The 25,749-nt window shown below is 41.4% G+C and overlaps 1 protein-coding gene across 16 annotated transcripts in view; it reads right to left on the reverse strand.

Moving 5' to 3' along the window:
- Positions 1 to 1,359: 1,359 nt before the first annotated feature.
- The window catches only part of KAT6B (lysine acetyltransferase 6B), an 80,482-nt gene continuing 56,092 nt past the window's right edge, over positions 1,360 to 25,749 (reverse strand). For all 16 annotated transcript variants that reach the window (XM_035137469.2, XM_035137471.2, XM_035137466.2 and 13 more), the window contains 5 exons: positions 14,348 to 14,579; positions 13,067 to 13,226; positions 11,276 to 11,578; positions 8,973 to 9,273; positions 1,360 to 4,064 (listed from right to left, as the gene is read on the reverse strand). In XM_035137469.2, the coding sequence (XP_034993360.2) occupies positions 1,591 to 4,064; positions 8,973 to 9,273; positions 11,276 to 11,578; positions 13,067 to 13,226; positions 14,348 to 14,579 (3,470 nt within the window). In that variant the 3' untranslated portion in view covers positions 1,360 to 1,590. The remainder of the gene's footprint in view (positions 4,065 to 8,972; positions 9,274 to 11,275; positions 11,579 to 13,066; positions 13,227 to 14,347; positions 14,580 to 25,749) is intronic.

Here is a 25,749-nt window from a genome sequence, read left to right on the forward strand (position 1 = left end):
CTCTTCACTTTCCTTGCAGTGGGCCGCATTAGGCATCGAAAGATATACCGCCAAGCAACAGAAGGCTTCCAAAAACAAGGAGGCTTGCAAGATTCCCGTCTTGTGAGCCGCACCCTGCGACCAAGAAGAATTGACAATGTGGCTCATCGGTCTCTACGCACGTCAGACAAGAGCACAAGAGGCTAAAAATGGCTCATCATAATTTATTTTATGTTAAAATGTACAGCTTGTCTTTGCTTTATTTAAGTGACTGGCTAAAAAGGTAACATAAATAGTGTCACTGGGTCTAGTTTTATACATGAATCAAGCCACTTTTTGGCCCTTACAGTCACTCTGTACAGGTACAAAGGCTACAAAAAAAGGAAGCCATATAAACAGACACAAATACCTTCTGGTGTTTTTTTTTATACATGCGCTCTTGAAGCTTCTTTTGATCTATTCACACGCTACTGCTCTATTTACTTTTCTTAAAAAATAACTCCAATATTTTATAAAGATAGAAAAATCTACAGATGGAATGAAAATGTAAAGTTAGAGGCATTTCCATAAAATAGCAACTTTACACCAAATTCACTTTTTTTTTAATCCTGCCAAGTATCTGGACATATATGAAAATGTTTCAAAAACTTGATAAACACTGATATGCTTTTATCAATAAGGTTTGTATTAAAAAACAAAACAGTAAGCTGCCTTTTCCCCCTACTCCAGAGGGGATCTGCCACCAGAACAAAAACAGGGCTCACTTTTACATCAAATATTTACCAATCAAGAATGCAATCCACCAGGGCACTCTCTCCTGTGCCAGACCCATAGAAAATAACCATATTTGTGCAAGAGCACAGCTGACACGCGAGAATTTCCCAGTGGGTTGCACTTAAAATGTTTGACTCAATCAATACTGGAATAACTTTCACAGCTTTTTTAAAACAAGATTTAAAAAATATAATTAACAAAAATATAATTTTTTAAACCCCTTAAACTGGGGTAACCTAATCAAGGAGGGGGGAATCACAAATTAAGAAATGGCTTACTGTTAAGCACAACACTTGTACAGTACTACGAAACGCACTGTCACTAACAAAGACATTAGCGGCATGCGAAAGTGTCACCTTGAGGAACAAAATAGTCCATGAATGCAATGCAAAAAGGCATTTACATGGTGGAGGAGATGGGGAGGGGAAGGACAGAACAGGAGGAAAGCTCACAGTCCAGCACAACATCAGATATACTCCAAAACTATGATCCACATTTCAAATGGGAGCAGGCACATAAAACATGGCTGTGAACCATCAGCTTGTTTCGCGTGTTTGCAGTACAATGACGAAGTTCTTCATCATCACAGAACTTCAGTTACGCCCCAAAAAAGCAAACAAAGCAAAATTACAAAACAAATGAAACGAGAACACATTTATATAAGGCCTTCCGCTGCATACAGTTTTTTTTTTAATGGTGCCTACAAATGTTTTTGCATTCACACCAATTGCTGGTTTTGAAATCGTATTCTCCAAAAGGACATATTTTTGTGCCGGTCAAATCCTAGCATGCCAGTTTGGTACACCAACCGTCTCCCCTCCCCACTCCCCCCAGATCCTACCTACGCATGTAAGAGCTATTCAGAGACTGTTTAGACATGCCGCTATTCATGTAACCATGATGTGCTGGCGGGGTATACATCATGTTGCTGTGGGGATTAGTCTGCATTGACTGCTGGGCATATGGCTGGCTTCCCATCATCCCCATTTGCATCTGCATAGGGTACTGGGCTGTTTGATTCATATAACCATGGTTTGCATGATAGGCTCCATTCATCATCTGTTGGGACATACCAAACCCATTCATAGCGTTAAGGGGGTTCATGTTCATGTTTACGGAACTGACATTGTAAGCTGGAGCTGGCATTAAGTTCACACTCATGTTCATGCCACGCTGCATGGTTAAGGTGCGTGCAGGCCCTTGCATGGTCACTGCCTGCGAGGTTCGCCCATAAATCTGTGGCTGGTGAGCTGCTGCCGCTGCAGCCGACGGCAAAGTGGCCGACTTAGTCCTAACCGAAACATGGCCCTTGCCAGGCATCTGCGTTTGCAGTCTTTGGGCATGGGACAGGCCAATATTGGATGTGGCCATGTTGCGCTGCAAGAGGGGTGGTGGCAAATTCATGGGAGGCGGAGTGAGGTTAGGGGGCGGAGTCATTGTGGTCTGGACCTGGCCTCCCCCTGGAACTGGATGAGGAGACTGAGAAAGCTGAACGAGTCCTGTGCTACTAAGAGTAGACAAAGAGGCACTATTTGCATAGGAAGTGACAGCAGCTGAGTGGCTGTAAGGCAACGAATGGTCCATAAGTGTGTTGGTTAACTGTTGCAATTTGGCAAGGCTGAAGGTGGCCGACGGTTGTGGGTAATGCCCTGCTGCAAAGTCACTCTGACCCATTCTTTCATACAAGCCAAGGTTGGCATTGCCACTCTCTGCGATTTCATTTAACTGCATAGGTGGGCTGAAGTTAGCAGCCATGCTGCACTGCGGAAGCTGCTGGTTGCTGCTCGGGGGCCTTTCGACAACACAGCCTTGAGGCGACTTCACATTGCAAGGAGGGGGAGAGTTGATGCTGGCGTTCTGCATCATGCTACAGCTTCCATTCACGTTAGACAGCTGCTGGGTCACCGCACAACTACTCTGAGTCATGTTGCTAGATGTGAGGTTGCTGTACGAACAGCTGTTTTGCGAGTTGTTTCCACAGATGCTGTTGCCCATCGTAGAGTCATAGCTGCTTGGGTTTTCATAGTTTTCAGTTGTGCTCTCAATGCTACCCAGGTCGCTAAATCCACTATCGACAACCTGCTGCGAATGGTCGGAAACAGAAGGAACGTCCATCATGGGACTGGTTTCCATGTTCTGCAAAGAGGGCACAGAGATCGCACTTTGATCGGGGCTGATTTGAGCATAACTGGTCTCTAATGGAGGCACATTTGGGCTATTAACAGAACGAACTGACTGGCTGGGATGGGACTGGACGGATGAGACAGGGCTACTGTGATCAGACTGCTGACAGTCATCCAGTGTGGTCATCTGTGGGCTTTGGTCAGTATTGGCGTAAGTCTGCAGGCTTCGACATGCCTCTTGAGTCTCTACACAATCCTGGAATGCATCTTCCTGTTCCGTTGTTTCCTGCGTTAGAGACTTCACTGCCTCCACTGTTTCAGAGTCTATCTCCATGGTTTCAGCATTTGTGTCCTTGAATGCAGAATTTAATTCATTACGGTCAGTTTGGTTTTTATTATCTGTATTTTCATTACCCAACTCGGGCACAGGCTCTGGAATAGCAGGAAGCTCTTTGTGCTCGCTGTCACATTCAGCTGCAAGGTCAACGCCACAGTCCATTAAGTCTTCCTGGCTTGATTTACCACTCTGTTCACTTGGGTCTAAAAAAGACTCCTGATTCCCAAGTACATCTTTGAGAGCTTCTGCTGGTACTTCCACCTGAGTTTCCACTTCCGTTGGACCCATGTGACTCTCATCCTCATCATCAGCATCATGATCCTCATTGCGAGATTGTTCCTCCTCCTCCTCCTGCTCTTCTTCCTCCTCCTGCTCTTCTAAATGCTCAGGCTCATCTTTATCCATTTCCGTTTCCTCTTGTGCGTCTTTATCTTGATTATCCACACTTTCCATTTCTTCTACTATGTTGTTTTCTTCTACTTCTGCTAAATCGTTTTCTGCTTGTTCTGTCTTGGGTAACTCCAGATACTCAGATACTGCATCTCTCGCTTCGTCCTCTTGTGGAAGGACGATTTCAGTGTTCTTAACCTCCTCCGTAACAGCAGACGCCTGGCATGCGTTGTTTTCAGCTATCTCTTTCAATTCCTCTCCCAATGCCTGATAGTCAGGCTCCATAGGAGTCTCAGGTGGAGTGTACAAATTAAGTTTAAAACCTGGTTTTCTCTCTTTGTTTTGTCTCCTTTTGGATGGACATTGCTTCACGCCTTTAGGCCATCCTTGTTTACATAGCATAGGTTCAGGATTGTCTTTATCATCATCTTCCAGGACGGCTACATCCTCTTCTGCATTAGCTGTGGGATAAGGAGAAATGGGGATTGGGGGCGGGGAGAGAGAGAAGAGAATAAGTTTATCATGTTATTCTTAACTGCTTAACAAAACCCTAGTCAAAGAAAATATATACTACTAACCATCTTATTCTAACCATCTCTAACAGCAACATGTTTGCACACCACCCACTTTTGGTTATTATTTAAACAGAAAAGCAGGGCACAAATATTGCTATTAGGTAAAAAAGAAGAAGAAGTAACCCTTTACCTTTATTACTATTAACTAAACATGGAAATTCATGTTGCTTTTATTGATGCATGCACACACGGGGATAGCTATGGAACATTTATCCCATTCTAGACTCTTTCACTACAGTCAGTTGATGTAAGTGCACATTGCTGGTGAAGGGCATACAATTAATTTGCTACTTGTACAAATGCACATTTTATCCACCTCCATTCAATTTTGCTTTCGTTGGTTTTAGAAATTTTACACTGAAACAGTTGAAATTTAAAAAAGGGAAGCTACAATGGAAGAGAGGTTCAGATTACAAAAACAGAAGAGGTATTTTTAATGTAGGCTTAGTGGTCACATTTATGCAAAGTCACATTTGTTATCCTGTATAGTGATCAAATCCAGCCAAATAATTTTATATTGCGAAGATCACATGAAGATTGCTCTGTGCTGTTTCTTACAGATGTAATAAACTACGGTAGGACTATTTTATTTGGCAAGTGTCTGTTTCTCATCACTGAATGCACATTCTTAAGACATTCAAAACATGAGTATCATTTATACTTGTGATTGGTCAGGTGTATTTCTGACCTACATATCTGGCCAACCAACTCCATTGAAGCTTGTGAAGTACATGTCTCCCTAATCCTAATCAAGTTTGAATATTCCTAAACTGCAAGGATAATTAACACCCTCCTTAACATTTGTCTTAAGAAAGCATAGTCAGAAATGAAAAAAAAGAGAAGCAGACCTGAATTGCCATCTTCAAATATAGTGAAAAACTGCTGTAAAACATCTCTGAGCGGGAAACTCAATGTATATATGTATGGCATGCATGCATGCCTGTTACGCCAGGGACGCCAGCTCAGCAGAGGAGGCTGAGCGCATATCTGAGTGTGGCGCTGGTGGCCAGTTCCTTCTCCTCCTTCCACAGGGGGGAAGGAGGGTGGAATCAGCATCCTGCTGGTGGCAGCACCAGGAGGAGGTAGAGAAGGAGCCACTGGCCATTGAAGCCATGTGGCCATCACATTCAGCTCCGCCTCGGCTCCTCCTGACGTCAGGACATTGTGCCATGCACAACACCGTCCCTCCAATCGCCCTCACAAGCTGGCACCTCTTTGTGACAGAGTCACATTCTACTTTTGAGCACAGAATACATGTTGGACAATGGAAGATAAAGAAAAATAATCATGGGAATAATTCCTTGTTTAGAAGCCTGTACCATCCATTGAATTCAATTTATATAAATAAAAAAATTCCTTCAGTAGCACCTTAAAGACCAACTAAGTTTTTATTTTGGTATGAGCTTTCGTGTGCATGCACACTTCTTCAGATTTATATATCTATATATTTATAGATATATAAATAAGTTAACTGTTTCTTGAAAGATTTCTACCTCCTGACACATCTTTTGTTTTACCAAGCTTGTTCTGCAAAATAAAATCTTTTTTTCTCTGCTTTCCCCCCTAAGTCTCTTAAGTACCAGAATTTAACCAAAAATTAAGCAGTAGTTACTTTATTGGCCCAAATATAAGCCACACCTTTAAAATTTGGCGTCTTGGGGGAGGCTTAGGAGTGGTGGGTGGGCTGGGCACTGTTGCCCTGCACTGATTCCTGGAGGGGGGGGTTGCGCCGCTTTGCCGGTGGCGTAAGGTCGCGAATATAAGCCGCACTTTAACTTTTCACGATTGGAATTTGGGGGGAAAGTGTGGCTTATATTCAGGCCAATACGGTACTCAAGAGGGGGTTCACCACACTCAGCTGAAGTGCTTTCTAAATGCCAGCAAACTGTAACAAGCATGTAATATAGAATAAACCTCAGCCTCTTCTTATCAGATCCAACATTCAGAGGACAAACTAAAGGCATTAAACTGTACAACACCTCAGTTTAAACGTTTCACTTTAATCTATGCTAGCAGTAGACATATTCCCATGCACTTTACAAACACAAGGAAGGAGAATGGATCATCTTGCAAAGATTCACAAAGCTGTCTGGTTTTAGGAAAAAACAAATGTTTGTTTCTTAGCATCCAAAGCTAAGCAATGTTATTCAGCTGAAGCTGAACTATGAGCTTTGAACAGTAACCCTTCAACAAATTGAGTGCAGAAACCTAGGGCTACAGAACTAAATATTGGCACATCCATCACCCAGTCATGGAACCCAAGGGTTTCTTCATGTGTGACATTTTTCTTTTTTTAAATACAATTTCCCTATGGGGGAAAAAAATGAACAGCACTGCATTATCAAGTGAGGTGTGGAAGTTTGTTTTGCCATGAGTACAGAGATCAGGCATCAGAGCATGGGAGCATACATGCCCTTGCTTGTTTGTTCGCATAGATTATCTCAATGGAGAAAAAATGTCCAATATGTTTTAGCCCTAGTAAGTTGGAGCAGTCTTCTCTGACATGGCACCCTCCATTTGTTCTGAGTGGAAGCTCCCATTGGCCCCAGCCAGCTGTAAACTTAAGCTGCTGGAAAGTATCATGCATTTGTGTTTATATAGTGAACAAAACTTTGCCACATTGTAAAAATGATCTTTATTTTGATTACCTAAACACTGCAATTGAGAGGCAGCACCCCAACATTCGGTACCGCAGTTCAAAATATATTTATTGAGCAGTTTCCCAATGTCTGGTAAGCAGTTCCTGCTAGCATATAAATTCTTTATATAACATTGTCTTATTGTTTCCATCTGGTATATTTAATCGAGCTAATTTGGAGCATAATGCAATTCTTTTACCAGTAATTACATTGACTTCTCTAAATATTCTGTCTCAAAACGTATGTGCTGTTGGAAAAGTCCACAACATATGCATGTAAGAACAGAATCTTTGGGAACTTGTTGTTATATGTCAGGCATCCCCAAACTGCGGCCCTCCAGATGTTTTGGCCTACAACTCCCATGATCCCTAGCTAACAGGACCAGTGGTCAGGGATGATGGGAATTGTAGCCCAAAACATCTGGAGGGCCGAAGTTTGGGGATGCCTGTTATATGTTGTTTTTTGAGGGTTAGTATTCCATCTATGTATTGTCAATAGCATTCTGCCTCATACTGTATATGCTAAAACAGACTTCAAGAAAAAGGACAGCTCTCAAATCTGTAGCTGAAGGCAGAGAGGATAAGCCTGTGGCTTGAAGCAGTAGTAATGTGTTGCAATGGGTAGCCTCTCCCCACAAACTACAGGCAGTGTGTTGAAATGGGCTCCTGAAAGGAGAGGCTTCTATCCATGATGATCTGCTGGGAACTTGAAAAGCATAATCTATGGCAAGATTCACCAATCAAGGCCTTCACATGTGCAGAGAGAGACAAGCATGTAGAATAAAAGTGAGCCAAATGTTGCTGGACTCCAACTCCCATCAGCCTCAGCCAGTATGGCCTGTAGTCACGGAGTCCAGCAGACCTGGGGGGACACAGGTTCCCCACTCCAGTTGTAGAAGCAGCCTTGCACATGAGGTCCTCCCTGGTGGGACTACAGGAGCTACTGTAAAGGTCTGGAGTGGAATAGGGGCCCAGGGAACGCACTCTATTACACAACCATTGAACTTAACAATATCCTAGGGACATCTATGCATTGAGAGATCTCTGTGCCTGCATTGCAACCTGCATGATCTTTGGCTGCCTGTCCTTGGGGAAGGAGCAGCTTCTCTAGGTGACTCCAACTGCCTATGACTACAAGGAAGTGGGAAGACACTCTACTGGCTAGGAAACTGCAGTACCAGAGGTCAAGTCATTTGAGAATACTCCAGAGACCCTAGATTCAAGAGGAAGACTGCCAGTTACTGACTTGTGGGGGCCCTCTACAGGAAGTCCTTCAGAATGGCAGCATCACATTCCTCCGACTAAACGTAGCCCTCTGTTGATGTTTCTCGTCTGTTCAATTCAATGTGAGCCAATTTGCATGCTTGCTGCATCCCAATTACCCAATCCTTTTACCTGATTCAGAGCAAGCTGCTGGCATGTGGCTGCTTCTCTCTGTGCTAGCTTTGTAGCTTCTGCTCCCTTGCACATTGGTCTCCTTCCTTCTCTGCCAACTAACAGGTTTGGGGAAAGTAAGGGAACGGGCCAAAGGAAGGCCAAAAAGAAAGCAGAGGAAAGCAGCCCACTCCACTGTTGTGCTGAAGAGAACACTGGAGGGAAAGCACAGGAGACAAGCCCTCCTAGTGAATGTTGGAATAACTGGAAGATGATATAAATTGTAGGCAGCCAGCCAGCCAGCGCTACCCAGTGGAGGAGAGAATATTCCAACCTCTCATCCACTGAAGGAAAACTGTTTTATTCTACAGTGGCAGGACCAAGCATTCTTCAATTTGAAAGAAATTTCACAAGGAGTTGGTTACAGAATATGAAAAGGAACCTTGCAGATTAAAATGGCTAAATTGCAGTTTAAGGAAAGGGGAGAAAGAAAATTTAAGAAGCTATCCAGAATTTCAATAAAAGCAAGACACAGGACCAAGTGTCACTTGTCAAAAGGGCTTCACAGTTTAAACAACAAGCTGCAAAGTATATGTTAACAAATGGTACCAAAGCTATCACAAGTCTAATTCCTTTGAACTGATGTGAAAACAGCCTGTGAAAGACAATTGAAGACTCAATCCGATGCATGTTTATTCAGAAGCAAGTCCCACTGAATTCACTGGGGTTTGCTTCCAGTTCCATGTATACAGAACTGCAGACAAAATCTATTTTGCACTCACCTCTGCATGGAGTATCGTTTTGGTAACAGTGATTGTCTTTCTCCTGCTCCTCCTCTTCCAGCTCATTTTCTTCCTTCTCCTCAGACTGACACTGGAACGCTTCTTGAGTCTCAGGTTTAGATTCATCCTCTTCCCCATCTATCTCACAAGTGGGTTCCAGCCGTGCCATGGGCTGCTCTTCTTCCAAGTTATCAAAGGGCTCATCCAAAACCTCTGTGGTTTCAGAAATGGTCTCCGTCGTAACACTGCTATTAATCTTTCTGCGTTTACGACCCCTTTTCTTTTTCAAGATGAAAGGTCTCTAAAAATAATGTTAAAAATGTGAAAGTTGGGCAAAGAACCAACATCCTTTCTGCTAAACCAAACAAGTTTTGTGATGTATACTCACGGCAATCCAGCCTACAGGACAGTTCAAATGTCACTGGCTCTGTTCCAGCTAACTCTTCTACATACATTCCTCTTTACCACATTTAAATCTCAATCTCTGTTATTCACTCAAAAACAGCTCTAATGTGCTTTGGGAGCTGCTGCCAAATGCTAACATCTCCACCAAATACTTTATTGAATAAGAACACCAATACCAGTGTATACCACAGTGAAGAACAATGTGGACTAAGGCAACACAACCTACTGGTGCCAAAACAATACCATAGTTGCCTCAATGCGTATTTATAATCTATTTAACTCTAGCTGCACATACAACTTAGTAAAATAAAAAAATTCCTTCAGTAGCACCTTAAAGACCAACTAAGTTTTTATTTTGGTATGAGCTTTCGTGTGCATGCACACTTCTTCAGATGCGAAGGTATCTGAAGAAGTGTGCATGCACACGAAAGCTCATACCAAAATAAAAACTTAGTTGGTCTTTAAGGTGCTACTGAAGGAATTTTTTTATTTTACTTCGATCCAGACCAACACGGCTACCTACCTGTAAATACAACTTAGATTACACAGAAATGTAATCTGAATATTCACAGTGAAGATTCTCTAAATACTGTAAATATTGAAAGCCAACTAAAAGCTATGCTAAAGACAGTATTTGTGCTATTTCAAAGTTCATAGTTTAGTGGATATTGAATTAATTTAGGATTATAAACTGTTACTATGTGTGAGCAAGAGACCAAAGGGTAGTTAAAAGGTAAAGGGACCCCGGACCATTAGGTCCAGTCGCGGAAGACTCATCTCGCTTTATTGGCCGAGGGAGCTGGCGTACAGCTTCCAGGTCAGCAAACCAGAGCAGCGCACGGAAACGCCGTTTACTTCCCACTGGAGCGGTACCTATTTATCTACTTGTACTCTGAGGTGCTTTCGAACTGCTAGGTTGGCAGGAGCAGGGACCAAGCAACAGGAGCTCACACCATCGCGGGGATTTGAACCACCGACCTTCTGAACGGCAAGCCCTAGGCTCTGTGGTTTAACCCACATGCCCAATGCAAAAGGTGTGACTATGCACGTCAATGTATTAGCTAGTAAGAAAAAGAGGGAACATGACCAAGACTAGAAGGTACTTCTTCAGACAGGGCTAATTTAGGACTGGGGTGAGACACATAAGAAGCATCCTAATGCTAATACCTAACCTATTTTGTACTCCTGAATTCTACTATGCCGTAGACTAGCATACTGAACCTTCAAAAAACAAATATATGGTATTTGAATGGCAACCAGCAGAGGGCAATATTTTTATACAGCTCTTGATTTTATTGGTAAAAGTCTAAATGGAATGAAAATTATTAGACAACATACAGGAAAGGCAGGCATTTAAGATAGAAAGGGAAATATAAATGCATCCACCTCCAAAATCAGATCCGAAAGACCTCAGGTGGAGTTCAATGTTGCACTATTATGATTGCTTAATTAGTGCAAGCACTTCCGCTTGTCAGATGGAACAATCTCCTCTCCTCCAGCCCTCGTAAGCAGATTTTGGGGGTGTTCAGGCTGCATAAAAGAGGGAAGTCCCATTGTGCTAGCAGGACTCCTTGAACTGGCCCCTCTAGTAGAGAAAGGAATTTAGGGCTGATCTGGAGAAATTAATCAGCTCATCTTCCGTGAAATGGGTATTCAGAATCAGATTACAGAATAAAAATGTTGGATCAAAAGAGTGGTCAGACTACATTTCTGCTTTGTCTTCAACTCAAGCTGTTGGGCATGTTTTGTCTTCTGTGAAATAGATTATTGCACAGAGATTTAGTTACTTATTGAAAACATATGCATCCTTATGAGTCCACGGCGTGCAAAGTCCTGTTAAGAGTCTTTGGACTGTCATTGTAACAGTGGAGTCTACCCCAATTTAAAAAACAACTGACCTTTCTCTTCACAGCAAGCATCTGAGGTTTTGCCAGCCTTGGAGGAGAATTTTGACGATGCCCATCCACATCCTCCTCTTCTTCTTCCTCCTCTTCTTCTTCCTCCTCCTCTTCCTCCCCACTGCTTTCTTTTGGTAGATCAATGGACTGCCCTCGCTCTGCTAATACTGTTATGTTCTCTGGAGGTCGCAGATACTTGTTTTTAGATTGCACTTTTGCAGGCAATTGCCTATTAGCTCTCGTCGAGAACAGCTCTTGCTCTTCCTTTTCCCAGCAGCTTGCTTGTTCCATCAGTCGCTCAGCCTGAGGGGCAGAGAGGTTAAAATAATGGGTCACCGAAACAGTGCTTAGCTGTTATTCTTTTAGTTCAGCTTTTTTAAAAAAAGTTACAATAAGTCAACCCTGATTAGTGCTGAAAGCTACCCAAGCAACAGCATCTAGGCCAATTCATCCTGGTGGTTTTTCTAAAACAGTCAGGATAATAAATCCCAAAAGACTGCATTCCATGGGATATTTAGCACTATTAATGAAGCAACAAATTGATTTTAGTTCTTCTAGCACTACATTACAAGCCCTCTGACATGGATCACTTTGAACAACTTCATAAACACAAAATAATTGATTGACACCATAAGCTTTTGAGCACTGCACCCAACTGGCTCAAGTCCATGCATGTAATAATACTTTAGAAGGGGGTGGGGGCAGAATAAAAACTATTCCATATTGATCTTTCAGGTTTTTCAGGCTTTATACCCACACTCCAAATTTCAAGGTTTACAACTTCTCTCTCAAGCATTTGTTCCAAACAAATAGATAGTACTGGAGTCCACTAGCTTACACTATTTCACTTCTTGAAATATGCTATTTTTATAGCTTAGCACCAATTATTTGTGAAACAAGGAACAGAATCTTGAGTTTAATTTTGATTATTCCCCTTCCTTTGCTGCTCATATCATGTGTGTCAGAGCCATTCCCCTTCACACCAGATAATATAATACTGTAATGAAAATTCAGCACACGTTTTCCTCTCTGTGCTATTGGCTATAATTCTGGGATATACCTTGGCCGCTTCATGCCTTGACTACTGCATCCTCCCTCCTTCTGGCCCTTTCTTATTGCATTCCAAACAGCTCACCTTTATCCACAACTCTGCTGATAAAATCTTTCGCCACTCTCTTATTATTCAGATGATTAAGACAAGCTTCCCATTCTTTCCCACACCCAGCACTAAATCCTCATCCTTCTCTTCAAAGCTCTATATGGCCCTTACTTTTCTACTCTCTTAAAATGAAACTACCCTGCCAATTCTTTGTCCTGCTCCTTCTTGCCTACAACTCCTTCTTAGAAGATTCACAATGCTAATTCGACATGGTATCATTCCTCTATCACTCTTTACTCAAGACCCACCTCAAAACTCCCTCCCTCCATGAGGTCTTTGGCTTAACCCTTAAGGCCTCCTCCCCAATTGAAATAAAGCCTCATAATGTGCAATGACATTTGCTTGTATTCATCTCCACAGGTTCATTTCCACTGTCTCTGCCTCACTTCCTCACATTGTCTAAATTTAGATCTTAAGCTCCTTGTCATTTCCTTATGCTACTATGTAGCACTATCTAGATCAATGGAGCTATATAAATAAACCCAAGAGCATGATGTGCCATTACCCAGCTTGCCGTATGAGCAGCTACAACATCTCCTATCACTTAATATGCTACACCAGTTGTCTTAGACATATCCACTTAAATGTTTAGGATTACATTAGAAGACTTAGTGTGTGTCCCCCCCTATTACCTCTTTTTCAGCTTCTCTCTCTTCCTCTGAAACTGCTGCATTAGGAACCAAAAGAGGAGTCCACCTCAAGCTTTCTGGATCTACTTCATTCATGCGTGGGTTGGTTTTCAGTTTCTCCATGTGGTTTGAAATCAGTCTCTCCCTTCTAATTACTATAAATCTACAATTTAAACACACCAGATATTAAGAAATATAAAAATATACATAAAGCAGATGGAAGCATATGTTTAGTTGTAACAAGTTTCGATTTGGGAGCTTGCTTATTAATTAAATGCATATCCACCTTTCCACGAGAGTGTGCTCAAGGCAGCTTATGGAAAAGAAGCCATTTATAACAGTCTATTACTCCCATTAATAAAACAGCCTGAAGTCCACAGACAATTAAGATAGCCACAGATCAAGCATCATAGCATAACTATGCTAGGAAGACAGAATAGGTCAAAACAGGTTACAACAGGTTACCTAGTACAAACATGCATGAGGTTTGATGAAACACCAATAATAAAATGAGAAGATGGGGGGTGGGAGAATGGATGAATTGGCAAGATCAGCTCATTCTTTATATATCCACACTGAAAATGGTGGTGCGGAAGGAAGGACAGATACTTGTTGAACTTTCCAGTAAATCTTTTTTCTTTCTTTAGAAAACAAGTCTCTCCTTGGGAATGACGGGCATGTATGTGTGTGTGTGTGCTGGGAGATAGGGAAACAACTCATGGATGTGCTACTCAGTTCTGGATTGAAAGACTCTGCATACCTCTTCTCTCAAAGGTGGTTTCCAATGAAGAAGGTCTACCTTGTAATACCTGCTCCATGTAAGGGGGCATGTCCACATTGCTGCCTGACATATATAGTGCTGGGAGGTAAAGACTTTTTCCCAGAAGACGGTGGCAAGTGCTACCCTCTCACTACGTGGGATCATTATAGGGCACAGACTCCCAGGAAATAACCGGCTGTGGAAATATATTCCTGCTGTCACCTGACTGTACTGACACTTTTTCGTTTTTGAAAGCCACAGTGGCCGAAAGAAACACTATGCTTATGAACAGGCTTTCTCTTACCTATACTGTACTTTCTAACTTGTCTATGCAGTTCCAATGAAGGAGCCTCTCTGAATCCAGAATGTCCTCCACAGGCACAATTGTGACTGTAAACCCTCATCATATGGGCTTCTCATATGCAAAAGGGAGATCAAAAGCTAGCAAAATGTATAAAATGGAAGCAGGCAACAGGGCTGCAATTCAGAAGGTAGCTATTCAAGCAACAATAATGTTTACTGACTTTTCTTCTTTTCTGTCTATCATGCTGTGGTGCTGCAGGGTGGTGGCAATGTCATGGGGACACATTCCTGTTGCTCGGCTCATGCCCTTGATGCTGATCTGTTTCTCATGATGGCAATAGAGATATTCCAAGACGACACTTTTCCAATAGGCTAAGTAGGAGACACGACCCAGATCAGAGAGTGGCTTTTCAGGAGATCCTGCTTGTCCCTCTCTTCTAGAAAGTAAGTAACCTAGCAGAAGAGGCGGAGGCAAAAATCACAAATATGTCACCAATGCAATCAGCCACAAGTGTTTAGAACCCATCCTTTAAAATAATAGCCATTCAAAGCAACAGTAAAATGAGTATTCCACAGCAAACAGCAACATCAAAGAACACTGGAGAATATTTTTCTCAAGTTTCTCATACCAAAGTACAGCGGAACCTCGGTTTTCAATCCATTCTGGAAGACTGTTTGGCTTCCAAAATGTTCAAAAACTGAGAATCAATGGGCTGGCTGCAAAGTCAATGGGGAAAAAATGAAAAACGCGCCTCGAAAGCTGTTCGATTTCCAAGGCATGTTCAAAAACATAAGCAATTACTTCTGGGTTTTTGGCGTTCGCGTTCCGAATTGTTCAGCTTCTGAGACGCTCGAAGACCGAGGTTCCACTGTACTGATGAGTGAACTCTTCTTGGCTTGCCTCAAAACTCATTCTTCCCTCAGGCTTTTTTAAAAAAAGTTTATTTAAGAAATGGATGGAGCTCACACATACCCCTTCATCTGCTACTCCCCACACACTTTCTCAAGCAAAACAGAAAAACACAACCCCTTCACTTTGAGAAAAGGAGGAGTAATTGGTCACTGAGAAAACTCGCTGAAGATTACACATTGGTCTATTTCTAAATAAATGCTATTGCTTTCAAGCATGCTCAGAAATATTGTTTACTGCCAGGGAGCATGGGATTTGGTCAGTGGCAGTAAGCTTCTGAATACCAGTTGGTGGAAACTGCAGGAAGGGTGAATTCTCTTGCACTCAGATGCTGCTTATAAGTTTCCCACAGGTATCTGGTTGGCCACTGTGAGAACAGGGCTGTGGACTAGATGGGTCATGCATCTAATCCAGCAGGATTGTCCTAAATTCTCTTCCTTCTACAAAAAAACTACAAATCCCATGCTCCCTTCCAAAACATGCCTAGGAAGCCCACAACACCAAGAGTCACTCATCTCTCTTTTCAGAGTTAAGTTTTTCCTTGGAAAGGAACAGTTGAACTGGTAGAGAAGGCTGGCTAGCAGTAGAGTGGAAACTCACTTCAAGCCAGATAAAAATTCAGTGGGACCTGGACCAAGGTAAAAAACGGGATGAGACTTTCTGAATTGGAGGAATTTGTATTTTGGAGTCTCCCAACTGGAAATTAGCATAATCATTACACAAAATATATACAAAGGAGGATGACCTGAACATTCACATCTGAATTTTTATTTTTGACCAGATGGAAAAATCCTTTTAGGGAGGGAACTCAACACAAAAAAACAAACCTTTTTGGTTTAATTCACATGAACCCTGAAGCTTGCAAGCAGGGCTGTCAACAGGGAATCCAAGATAATCCTATTGATCTCTCTGTCCTACATGCTTTTTCTAATGAAATGTAACAAGGAACTCAAAGGTGTTAAAATGTATCCATAGCTACAGCTATAAAAAACCTGTTTGTTTGTTTGTTTACAAAAACATATCCTTACCATCATTTAGTTTATAAAATCCAAATAAATGAGTTATCCAAACAAGGAAGCAGTAATCACAAATATTTCTCTGAATGTTAACGTCAATATATTGTACCTGTTAAAATCTTCAGAATATGAAGAAGCTTAAGTATAAAAACAAAGCAAAGATAATGACATACACACAACACTAATAGTATATTTATAAAATGAACTTTGCTATTAGCACTAACACCAGGCAAGTATTTTTTTCTATGCATCCATGTTGGACTATCCAATGAAAGAGCTAATAAATAATTACAGCTTCCTAGTACTGTATTTTAAAGTCTTCATCGTGGTGTACATTAAATTTCTGTACAATTTAGGCATCAAGATTCTCTTCCCTGCCAACTTCTAATATTGTCACATGACTTTTTGAACTAGGAACTCTTTCTGTAAGTACAACAACAACTCAAGTATATGCGCAATGTAAAGCTTAGGTTGTGAACCCATATAGACCGACCCCTTCTAGACCGACCCCTTCTCCTGACAAATGGATTTTGTTTCAATTTATCAAACAAATCTGATGTTTGAACATGAGGTTTGACATCTCTCAGAATGCTGGCTTGTTACACTCAACATTTACATAGCACTTCACATGAATTATTGTGCTGTAATTCTTATAATAAGCCTGTAAGATAAATCAGCATTATTTCCCCCATATTATAGATGTTGGAATGAGGCTGAGATAGTGGGTTGACTAGGACAACCAAGTGAGACTCAAATCAGAGATTCCCTCCATCACTTTAGCCACCAAGCTACACTAACTTTCAGCAAAATGAAAATATCTACTACTGGAGATACAGCATCATACAGACATATATTTATGGGCTCAAGTTCTGATACAACAAAAATTCAAAAGAGCTAATACTTTCAAAACCTATTATACCGGTAGTTTTCTAACATGAGCAATAGCTTGCTAACAGGAGCATTTATTAAAAATGACACACCGAATGGCAAACTGTTCAAACTGTTTTCTGGGGAGTCCTAGGGTTCCTTGGAACTTTTGGGGTTCTTCAAAGAAACATTATTTTCGGTAAAAAAGCAGGATATGCCCACTGCTCCCAATCTTCCCTTCTAGTGCGCAGCTTCAGGAGAGCTGGGAGAGTTTGAGGGCACACCCAATTCACATGAGCTAAATGGTGAGGCCCAAGAGGCTTGGCCAGTGCCCTAATTATCTGCATGAACTAAAACATGTCTCAGAATCCTCTGCAATGTACAAGGCGTCTGTTGCAGAAAAGTCAATGTAGAAATTGTTCCCCGAAGGTGTAAAGTTTGAACTGTACTGCTTAAAGGAAATATAACCTGCTTCAAAATAACTGAAATTCTGTAGACTATAAATAGCTACCCAAATTTGCACTCTGGCCTGTAGGATTCTTTTGGACAAAATTCACCACCTTCCTACTTTGGGGCTTGGAGAATTACTATGGACTTATAAAGGAAGGTAGGAGTAGTCTTTCAGAAGCTCACAGTACAACAAAGTACCACAACACTTTGTGACTTTCTGCTCCTACAGAGGAAGGCAGCTTCTTCTCTAGCACTTGCAACTTCACAAATGTCAACCTAAGTACGCGGAAAGCAACAACACATTAGCTACAAGGCTCAATTTACTTACAGCATACATTAGTTAATTGGTTGTGTGATTTAAGTTACATCCATTAAGTTAAACTTACCAAAAAGATTCCAAATAATTGATCTAAGTTGCAGGTAAATAAAAAACATTGATCTTGGATGCTCGTGTATTTATCCTGAAGTATCTGAAATAAGTACAACATGTCCCTGTTAAATAGATCACTCCAATGCTGTAATATCCATCTTGTCTAAGCAATGGATATCCTTAATCCTATAGGATTCCTCAAGAATCTATAGCCTAATTGGAGAATAGCCAAGCTGGCTGTGTTTTAATGAGCACAGTATTATGTCTGCAGCAGACAACTGTTAGATACAATTGCTTGTTACAAGACAAAATGAAGCTGGTGCCTTCTCTTCAAAGGAATATATGGCATTAGACCAAGACTGCCAGAGGTCTATATATTTTTAAAGTCTGTAATCAAGCTGTTAGCCAGAGGAACAAACATTTAGCAATCTAGCCCAATCACCTATCTTAATTAGAAAGATCAATCCAGATCACCATGGAATTCCTAGTTTTGTCATACTAATCTGTCAAATGTAAAGGTATTTCATCAGACCAAAAGATCCATTAAGCTCCGTACTATCAAAGCTGACAGACTGGGGTGAAGAAGGGAGCTATGGATCTCAATTTCAGTCCTCCCAGATCTCAGACAAAGGCTTCAACCTGTTCTGTCATCCAGAATGCTTCAATAGTGCAAGAATAAGATCTAGGGCTTCCATGCTCACAAAGCATGCAGTGAACTCCATACCCTCCCATATACTGTATTTCATTACATTCATCACGTGGATTAGTCAATTAGAAAAGCAGCACTATGGCTAGAATAGAACAAAATTGAAGAAAACTCATTAATGCAACTATTCTGGGCAGCTCATTTTACTATCATTAACTTTTTAATCTGTGATAAAATTCTTCTGCAATCTACACAAGCAGATAAACAATGCAGACTTTCTGCAAAATGCTAACTTTAACATGGTATCTGACATCCAGTTTATCATGCTTCAAAGCTAGCTAGATATACCCTGCTCTGGCCCATTTCTATTCCCAGGGCTTAAACTATCAAAATATTTGCATACAGCTGTTAAAATTTCCCACAATTCACAAAAAAGCCTATGCAGAAAAATCAAGTCTCTGGGGGAAATTGCCTAACAGCCCCTATCAGCAGAAGCCCTGGAAAAAGACATCTGTTTGCACAATGGATCTTCCACCCCCACCCCCGAAAATGGTTGGGGGGGAGCTAGGAGAACCCCTCAGAATAACACAGGGATGGGGAAAGAGAGGGGAATCATTCTCTCTGGCAAGCTGCAATGTTTGTGGGCCATTAGCACCCATTCAATGGGAAATGCCTCCCTTTATCTAGCATCTGACACATAAACACAACATAACTCTTGATTTCGGTCAGAAACTATTTCCCAGGATCAACCACTAAGATCCTCATTTAAGTTTCCTGTCTTGGAGCAGGGGCAGGAGAGTGGTAGAAGCAGAGATAGGCATGTAGGGAAAATGGCTGCATATTTTTAACCATAAAACACAAAAATACTAGGCTGGTCATTACCTTAAGATTTATAATTGGTAGCAGACAACATCAATTCCAAAAGCACGTCTTCTTTCTTCTCACGTGACAGTCCAACCAGCATAGATAGAAACCTTTGTTGGTTCTGTAACTGCCGACTATCTGGATGAACCAATTAGCCATGTATCTTTAAGAATGACATTCACAGCCCAGTTGGTTCATCAAGACAATTATACACTATTCACAAATATCAGCCACCCATGACTGAAAAGTGATTGGCTGCCCTAATGAACCCAATGGATTCAATGTTGTCTTTAAAAAGCAACAAGTTCTTTAAGACCTACATGACAATGGGGTGCCACTGGATCTAAATGTGTTTTGACAACTGCAAAGTTATATATAAAAACTGAAACAGTTCTTTAGAAGCGGTGTTCATATTGGTGTTTGCAGTACTTTACTTGATATTATACAAGAAACTGAGATGTCTATACAGCACATCAAACATAAGAAAGTATGCCTCCTATTACGTTAGGACAATATTTATGATATCATACATTTTGTAATAAAACAATACATACAACACTCACATACAGATCCATGGAGGTGATTTTATTTCTGTGATTTAATGAGCTAAGCCATAGTTTGGACCTGGGCAAATGAGTTGTAAGTCTTGGTTACAGCTCGTGTTTTGTCTGGAAAGAGCTAAAGGGGATCAAACAAATGGAGTGGTGTATTGGTTCTGAATGAAAATTTGATGTTCTTGAGCTTTATTTATATTTATAAACTGCCAACTACTAAGAAAAGTATCGTGGTGGAGTATACCAAGGACAATAAAATAAAATACAGCACCAAATGACAAACAATGAACTGAATCAATTCTCTAAAAATGCTTGATGGAAGCAAAAATGTTTTTAACAGTTGACAAAAGATCAGAATTGCTGGTGCTCATCTAATTTCAATAGGAGTAGCGGTTCAAAATACTGCTGAAAGACTTTACTTAAGCAGAAGGTGAACGAACATGTGGCTGCCACAGGATGGTCAAGAGGGCTTCTTTAGATGCTCACAGTGGTCTAGTATAAAGGACAAGGCAGTCCCCGAGTCCTGAAAGACCTCCTTTGCACGACTTTTCCAATCCAGCCTGGGATGGTGGGGCCCTAACTGACTCCAGCAACAAACGCTGAGACAGCTCAACAGAATCTTGGGTTGGGGCATTGTTTGGGTTTTTTTGCCACTGTATTATTATTATTATTTTGTATCTTATTTTTAATCTTGTTATGATTTGGTTGTGTACTTTTTGATGGGTTTTATTTATTGTTTGTGATGTTTTTTGCTTTATTTGTAACTATGTAATTTTGTCCGTGTTGTAAGCTGCCTTGAGCCTGGTTTTAACTACGGGAAGGCGGTTTACAAATAAAATGATGTATGTGGAGGCAGCCTGGTTCTGGGTCATTTAGGGCTTCATACACTAACAGCAATTATCTTGAACTTAGCTCAGTAATATACAGGGAGCCAGTGCAGAGCTTTCAGCACCAGTGTAATATGCTGATGTGGGGTTGTTCAAGCCAAAGGTTGGGTTGCAGCATTCACCATCTTCATCAAGGGCAGCTCTATGTAGAGTTCATTGTAATAGTTCATTCTAAAGCAGGCAGCCCCAAACTTCGGCCCTCCAGATGTTTTGGACTACAATTCCCATCTTCCCCGACCACTGGTCCTGTTAGCTAGGGATCATGGGAGTTGTAGGCCAAAACATCTGGAGGGCCACAGTTTGGGGGTGCCTGTTCTAAAGGTTAACAAGGCCTGCACCGCTGTGGCAAGCTACTCTTGTACAGGAACAGCTGTAGCTGGTGTACCAGCCCAAACTGGGAGAAAACACTCCTGGCCACTGTGGACAACTGTGCCTCCTATATCTAGGAGTGCTCCCAAACTACATACCTGCTCCTTCAGGGAAAGTGCAACCCCATCAAGGACAGACAACTGGCCTATTTCCTGAACTTGGGAACCGCTCATCCACAGGGCTTCCATCTTGCCTGGATTCAGCTTCAGTTTACTGGCCCTCATCACTGACTCCAGACACTGATCCAGGAACGCCCGGCCTCACCTGATTCGGATGTTAGAGAAATAGAGCTGAGTCATCGGCATACTGGCGACACCTTGCTCCAAATCTCCTAATGACAGCTCCCAAGTAGATGTTAAAAAGCATCACAGAAGATAGCACTCTATGTGCTCCCATAGTGCAAAGGCCAGGTGAGCAACGCCGGTCGCCCAATGCCACTCTTTGTAAACAGGCCTGTAGGTAGAAATGCAACCACTGAAGTACTGTGTCCATACCACAGAGCTGGTCCAGGAAGATACCATGGCTGATGGCATCAAAAGCTGCTGAGAGATTAAGTAAGAGCAACAAGGTCATACACCCCCTTGTCCCTCCCCTGATAAAAGATAACCCGACTGATTTGTTTCTGAAACTAGATCTGAAAGCAGCCTGAAATGGATCGAGATAGGGATCTGACAAGTAATAGGTGGGAGTTCTGATCCAGCAAATCACTCCACATGTTCCCATCTGTTCTGATACAGAGCATGCCCCATCACTAAGACAGACTTGAAGCAATTATGACCTAAGCACAAAACTGATGACACTGGTTGGAGACACTCAGACTCTCCAATAGAGTTGGAGACTCTATTGTTACAGGTGAAATCCTACTGTATCAACTTCACCAGTGATTATATTTGACAAACTAGAGGCTGCGTCTAAATTTGAAATGCATGAGCAATGTTTGCCCCCTGTACAAATACACAGTTAAATACCAATCTCTCAACAAGATATCTGTATCCCTTTTTCATTAGTGCTTCTACTGTTGGAATGTTAAAAAATTAGTGATAAAGTGGGTGGCAATGTATCTTTTTTTTTTTACAATTGGCAACTCGCTTCTCTCCGTTTGTGCTTTACCCACTCACTGCATGGCACACAGCGCCAGCAGAATGAACACTGGTATATCACAATCACGTCACAAAAAATGGGTAGTGTCCCAAGTTAATGTCATTGGGAGTTTTAATGAACATGGTGTCAGCCAGGTAAGACATCTACATTCTCAGAGAACAATCCATTAAAAAATTGTTTCTCTGCCATTCATCCAAACTGTTGTGTAGATTCCTGTTCATATTCTTTTAAAAGAAGACACGATGTCACAGAATGAGAAAGTGTATCTGAAGGTTGCTTCAACATAATGAGCAGGAGTAAGAAAGACGATTGGTCATCAGGCATCAGTCTGCTTGGGGTCTGACTTGGAGTACTTGCAGGAAAGTATTACATGCTATGGTTTTGTTTTCAAAATCTAGAAACTATTTTTACATTTCCTGTCCTTTTATAAAAACCAGTAAAATCTAAGCATGAAGAACAAAGCAGAAAACAAGTAACCAACCATTCATTCTTTTCAGAGCCTTCAACAACAACAACAAGCAGCAGCACCCGGAAAATGATTGGACAAAGAAAGTTGATTCATTATGTGCACTCAGCATCTCAATGCCCAGTTTGCATTCAGAATCGAAAGAATCATATGTACTGAGTGGAAGGTCCTATCCGCACCATCTATAGCTCAAATCTCAAAAAATTACAACAAATTTTACCTTTGCATGAAGGAACACCCAGCTAATTTTGGTTCATTGACGTTTTCCTTTGTCTACTATACAATACAAATGGCATTTTGAGCAAGTAGGATGAAACCAAGCAGTTTGCAAAGGCAAGAGTGAGCTAAAAACACACACAGAGGCAATCACCTCCTGCTTTATGCTGCTCCCTAAAAGTAAGCATTCGTTCTTTTCGTCATCTTAGACTGGCTGCACATTTCTTCTCCCTACCTTTGGTGGGATGCTAAGGAGGGAAAGAGTATTGATTTTCTTGATCAGAGTCATCCCATTGTCCCAATCTTTGGCAGCTCATTATTCTATTTGGGAACTGTGTTTATTAGCTCAAACTAGAGCCACTTAGTTTTTCTCCTAGACAGCACAAGACAGAACCTGACTTGTAGGTCTGACTTGCTTTTATAGGGTAGGAAAGCCTATTCACTCTTCTGCTTGCACTTCAGTACAAAAGTCATTTTTAATACTTCAATATCTCTAAATAAGAGGGAAAGTTAAAATGGCCCTCTTTGGCAAAATATTTGTGGCTCAATGCCCAGTGTATTAAGCTTTAAGCCATGATTTAGTCAGTGTGAGGAGAAAGGAGCTTGACCGCAGTGCATAAAACCTTACCCCACAACTAATAAATAAATAAATAAATAAAGTCAGATCCATTTCCTGCCCCTACAGAAAGATATGGTCCTTGAAGCAAAGCAGGAACATGGGACACCAGGAAAAGGATCACTTTGCTGCTCGGACCAGAAAACTAGTCTGTCCTGGAAATTTCAACAGGGTCAGGGATTGTCACAGGGATTGCCTACTGCAGTTGAAGAGGCTCTTGGCTGGCATGGCTCATTGTCCCTATTTAAGCAAGAACTTGATCGTGGAGCACAACCAAATCTTTACCACAATTTCAAGATAGGCTGTGGGCTATCAGCAATTTACTATTTATTGTAAATTCTGGGCTGCTTCCAACAAAATATTAAAAATACAACAAAACATCAGACATTAAAAACTTTCCTAAAGAGGGCTGCCTTCAGATGTCTTCTAGAAGTCAGATTAGTTGTTTATTTCCTTGACATCTGATGGGAGGGCATTCCACAGGGCGGGCACCACTACTGAGAAGGCTTTCTGCCTGGTTCCCTGTAACCTCACTTCTCGCAGTGAGGGAACTGCCAGAAGGCCCTCAGAGCTGGACCTCAATGTCTGGGCTGAATGATGGGGGTGGAGACGCTCCTTCATTTACTTGGGTAATATATTTAAATAAGCACAGGAAAGCTAAATTGTTGAGTTTAATTTTAAAAAATTAATTTTTTTTATTAAAAAATGAAGTTTAACATGCTGTTCTCGCTAGCTTGCAAATGACTGTTTAAAAATAGTTGCCTTTGGGTATTTCCAAATTACAACAGTATTTTAAGGTGTATTCATCATTTACTTATTTGTCTTCCTCAAAGGTATCAGTCAATGGCCACCCTTCTAGCCCCAGGACTTTTCTCAATTGTCCATACGTACTGAAAGTTGTTTGCATACCTTGATTAGGCAGAATTTCATTCCAGCTGATCACATGTCCAGGACTGTGAAGAGTAACATATGGAGCTCAATTTGGTAGTCAATTAATGAGCATAGTTAGAAATTGAGCTATTAGTGCAACATATGCAAACCACGACGAGGACTGCCATGCTGGTTTTCTTCGCTTCATTATACAGCCTAATGACATGCATTGATGTCCTACAGCTTTCAGTCTGTGTGCCACTAAAGTTGAAAGTCCACAAAATGGAAAGTGGAAGCTGCAGACTCGTGTTTCTGAGATGTGCAGCAAGAACAGCCATTAGAAAACACAAGCAGGCAGGATAATTGTGAGGGGAAATGGAACAAAATCAAGGGGAAATAAAACTAATCATTGAAAATGATTAGTACTTGCGAAAATACCTGTTCTTACACTATTTGGCCACCCAAATTCTGGCTGTGGCAACATGAACGGTGGGCATCAGGTTCTCATATCTGATTCCTGCTCCACTCCTCATTGGTAGAAGTTAAGAGTGGAAGATCTCGCATGTATCTCCCTAACCCTGAAACAACTGCTAGAGCAACAGGGGTATCTGTAAGCCTGGTGTATGTGGCCAATCTCATCTTCAGGGCCAAAGGATCATCTGAACTGCCTACAGTATGAAATAATTCATATAACCCTTGCACTTATGAACATAATTTTCTGCTATTTGAATAGATTGCTGCACATGTCCTCAGAATATTGTTACCGTAATTGCTGTATCTAAAGAGACTGAAGGGCTGTAAGTATTAACACACTAAACAGAACATCTACCCTTCACACAGCACTGCATTATCTGAGCCAGAAAAACATAGTGAAGTGCTAGAGTAGCCAAACTTTTTATTAACCATTTACTGTATCTATATTCTGCATTTCTGCCAGGGCCATTCAGGAAGTTTACAGTTACAAGTAATGCAAGTAATCTGCGAACAGGATGCAACGGGTGAGCAAGGGGAAAGTAAAGTAAATGAACTAATGAACAAAAATCATTTCAGAATGCCCAGGTAAAGTGATCACTACAGGAATGTTCTGGGAGAGGAAGACCTGATGTGAGACTTTTCTCTTTGACTCAGCTAGGTGGAATGGCTGCAGATGGTGGCAACTCTGTGAGCAGAGCAGAGACCTCCTAGTCCAGAGTTCCCCAAACTCAGATCTTCAGCTGTTTTTGGATTACAACTCCCATTATCCCTAGCTAGCAGGACCAGTGGTCAGGAATGATGGGAATTGTAGTCCCAAAACATCTAGAGACCCAAGTTTGGGAAACCCTGATCTAGTCTAACCCATCTAATCCACCCTCCTGAATTTCTGTCCTCATGCAACTGTTTAGTTTTATTGATTTTTTTTGTGCTGTGGATTTTAGTGTGTT

This window comes from Zootoca vivipara, chromosome 5 (assembly GCF_963506605.1).
Source record: "Zootoca vivipara chromosome 5, rZooViv1.1, whole genome shotgun sequence".
NCBI lineage: Eukaryota > Metazoa > Chordata > Lepidosauria > Squamata > Lacertidae > Zootoca > Zootoca vivipara.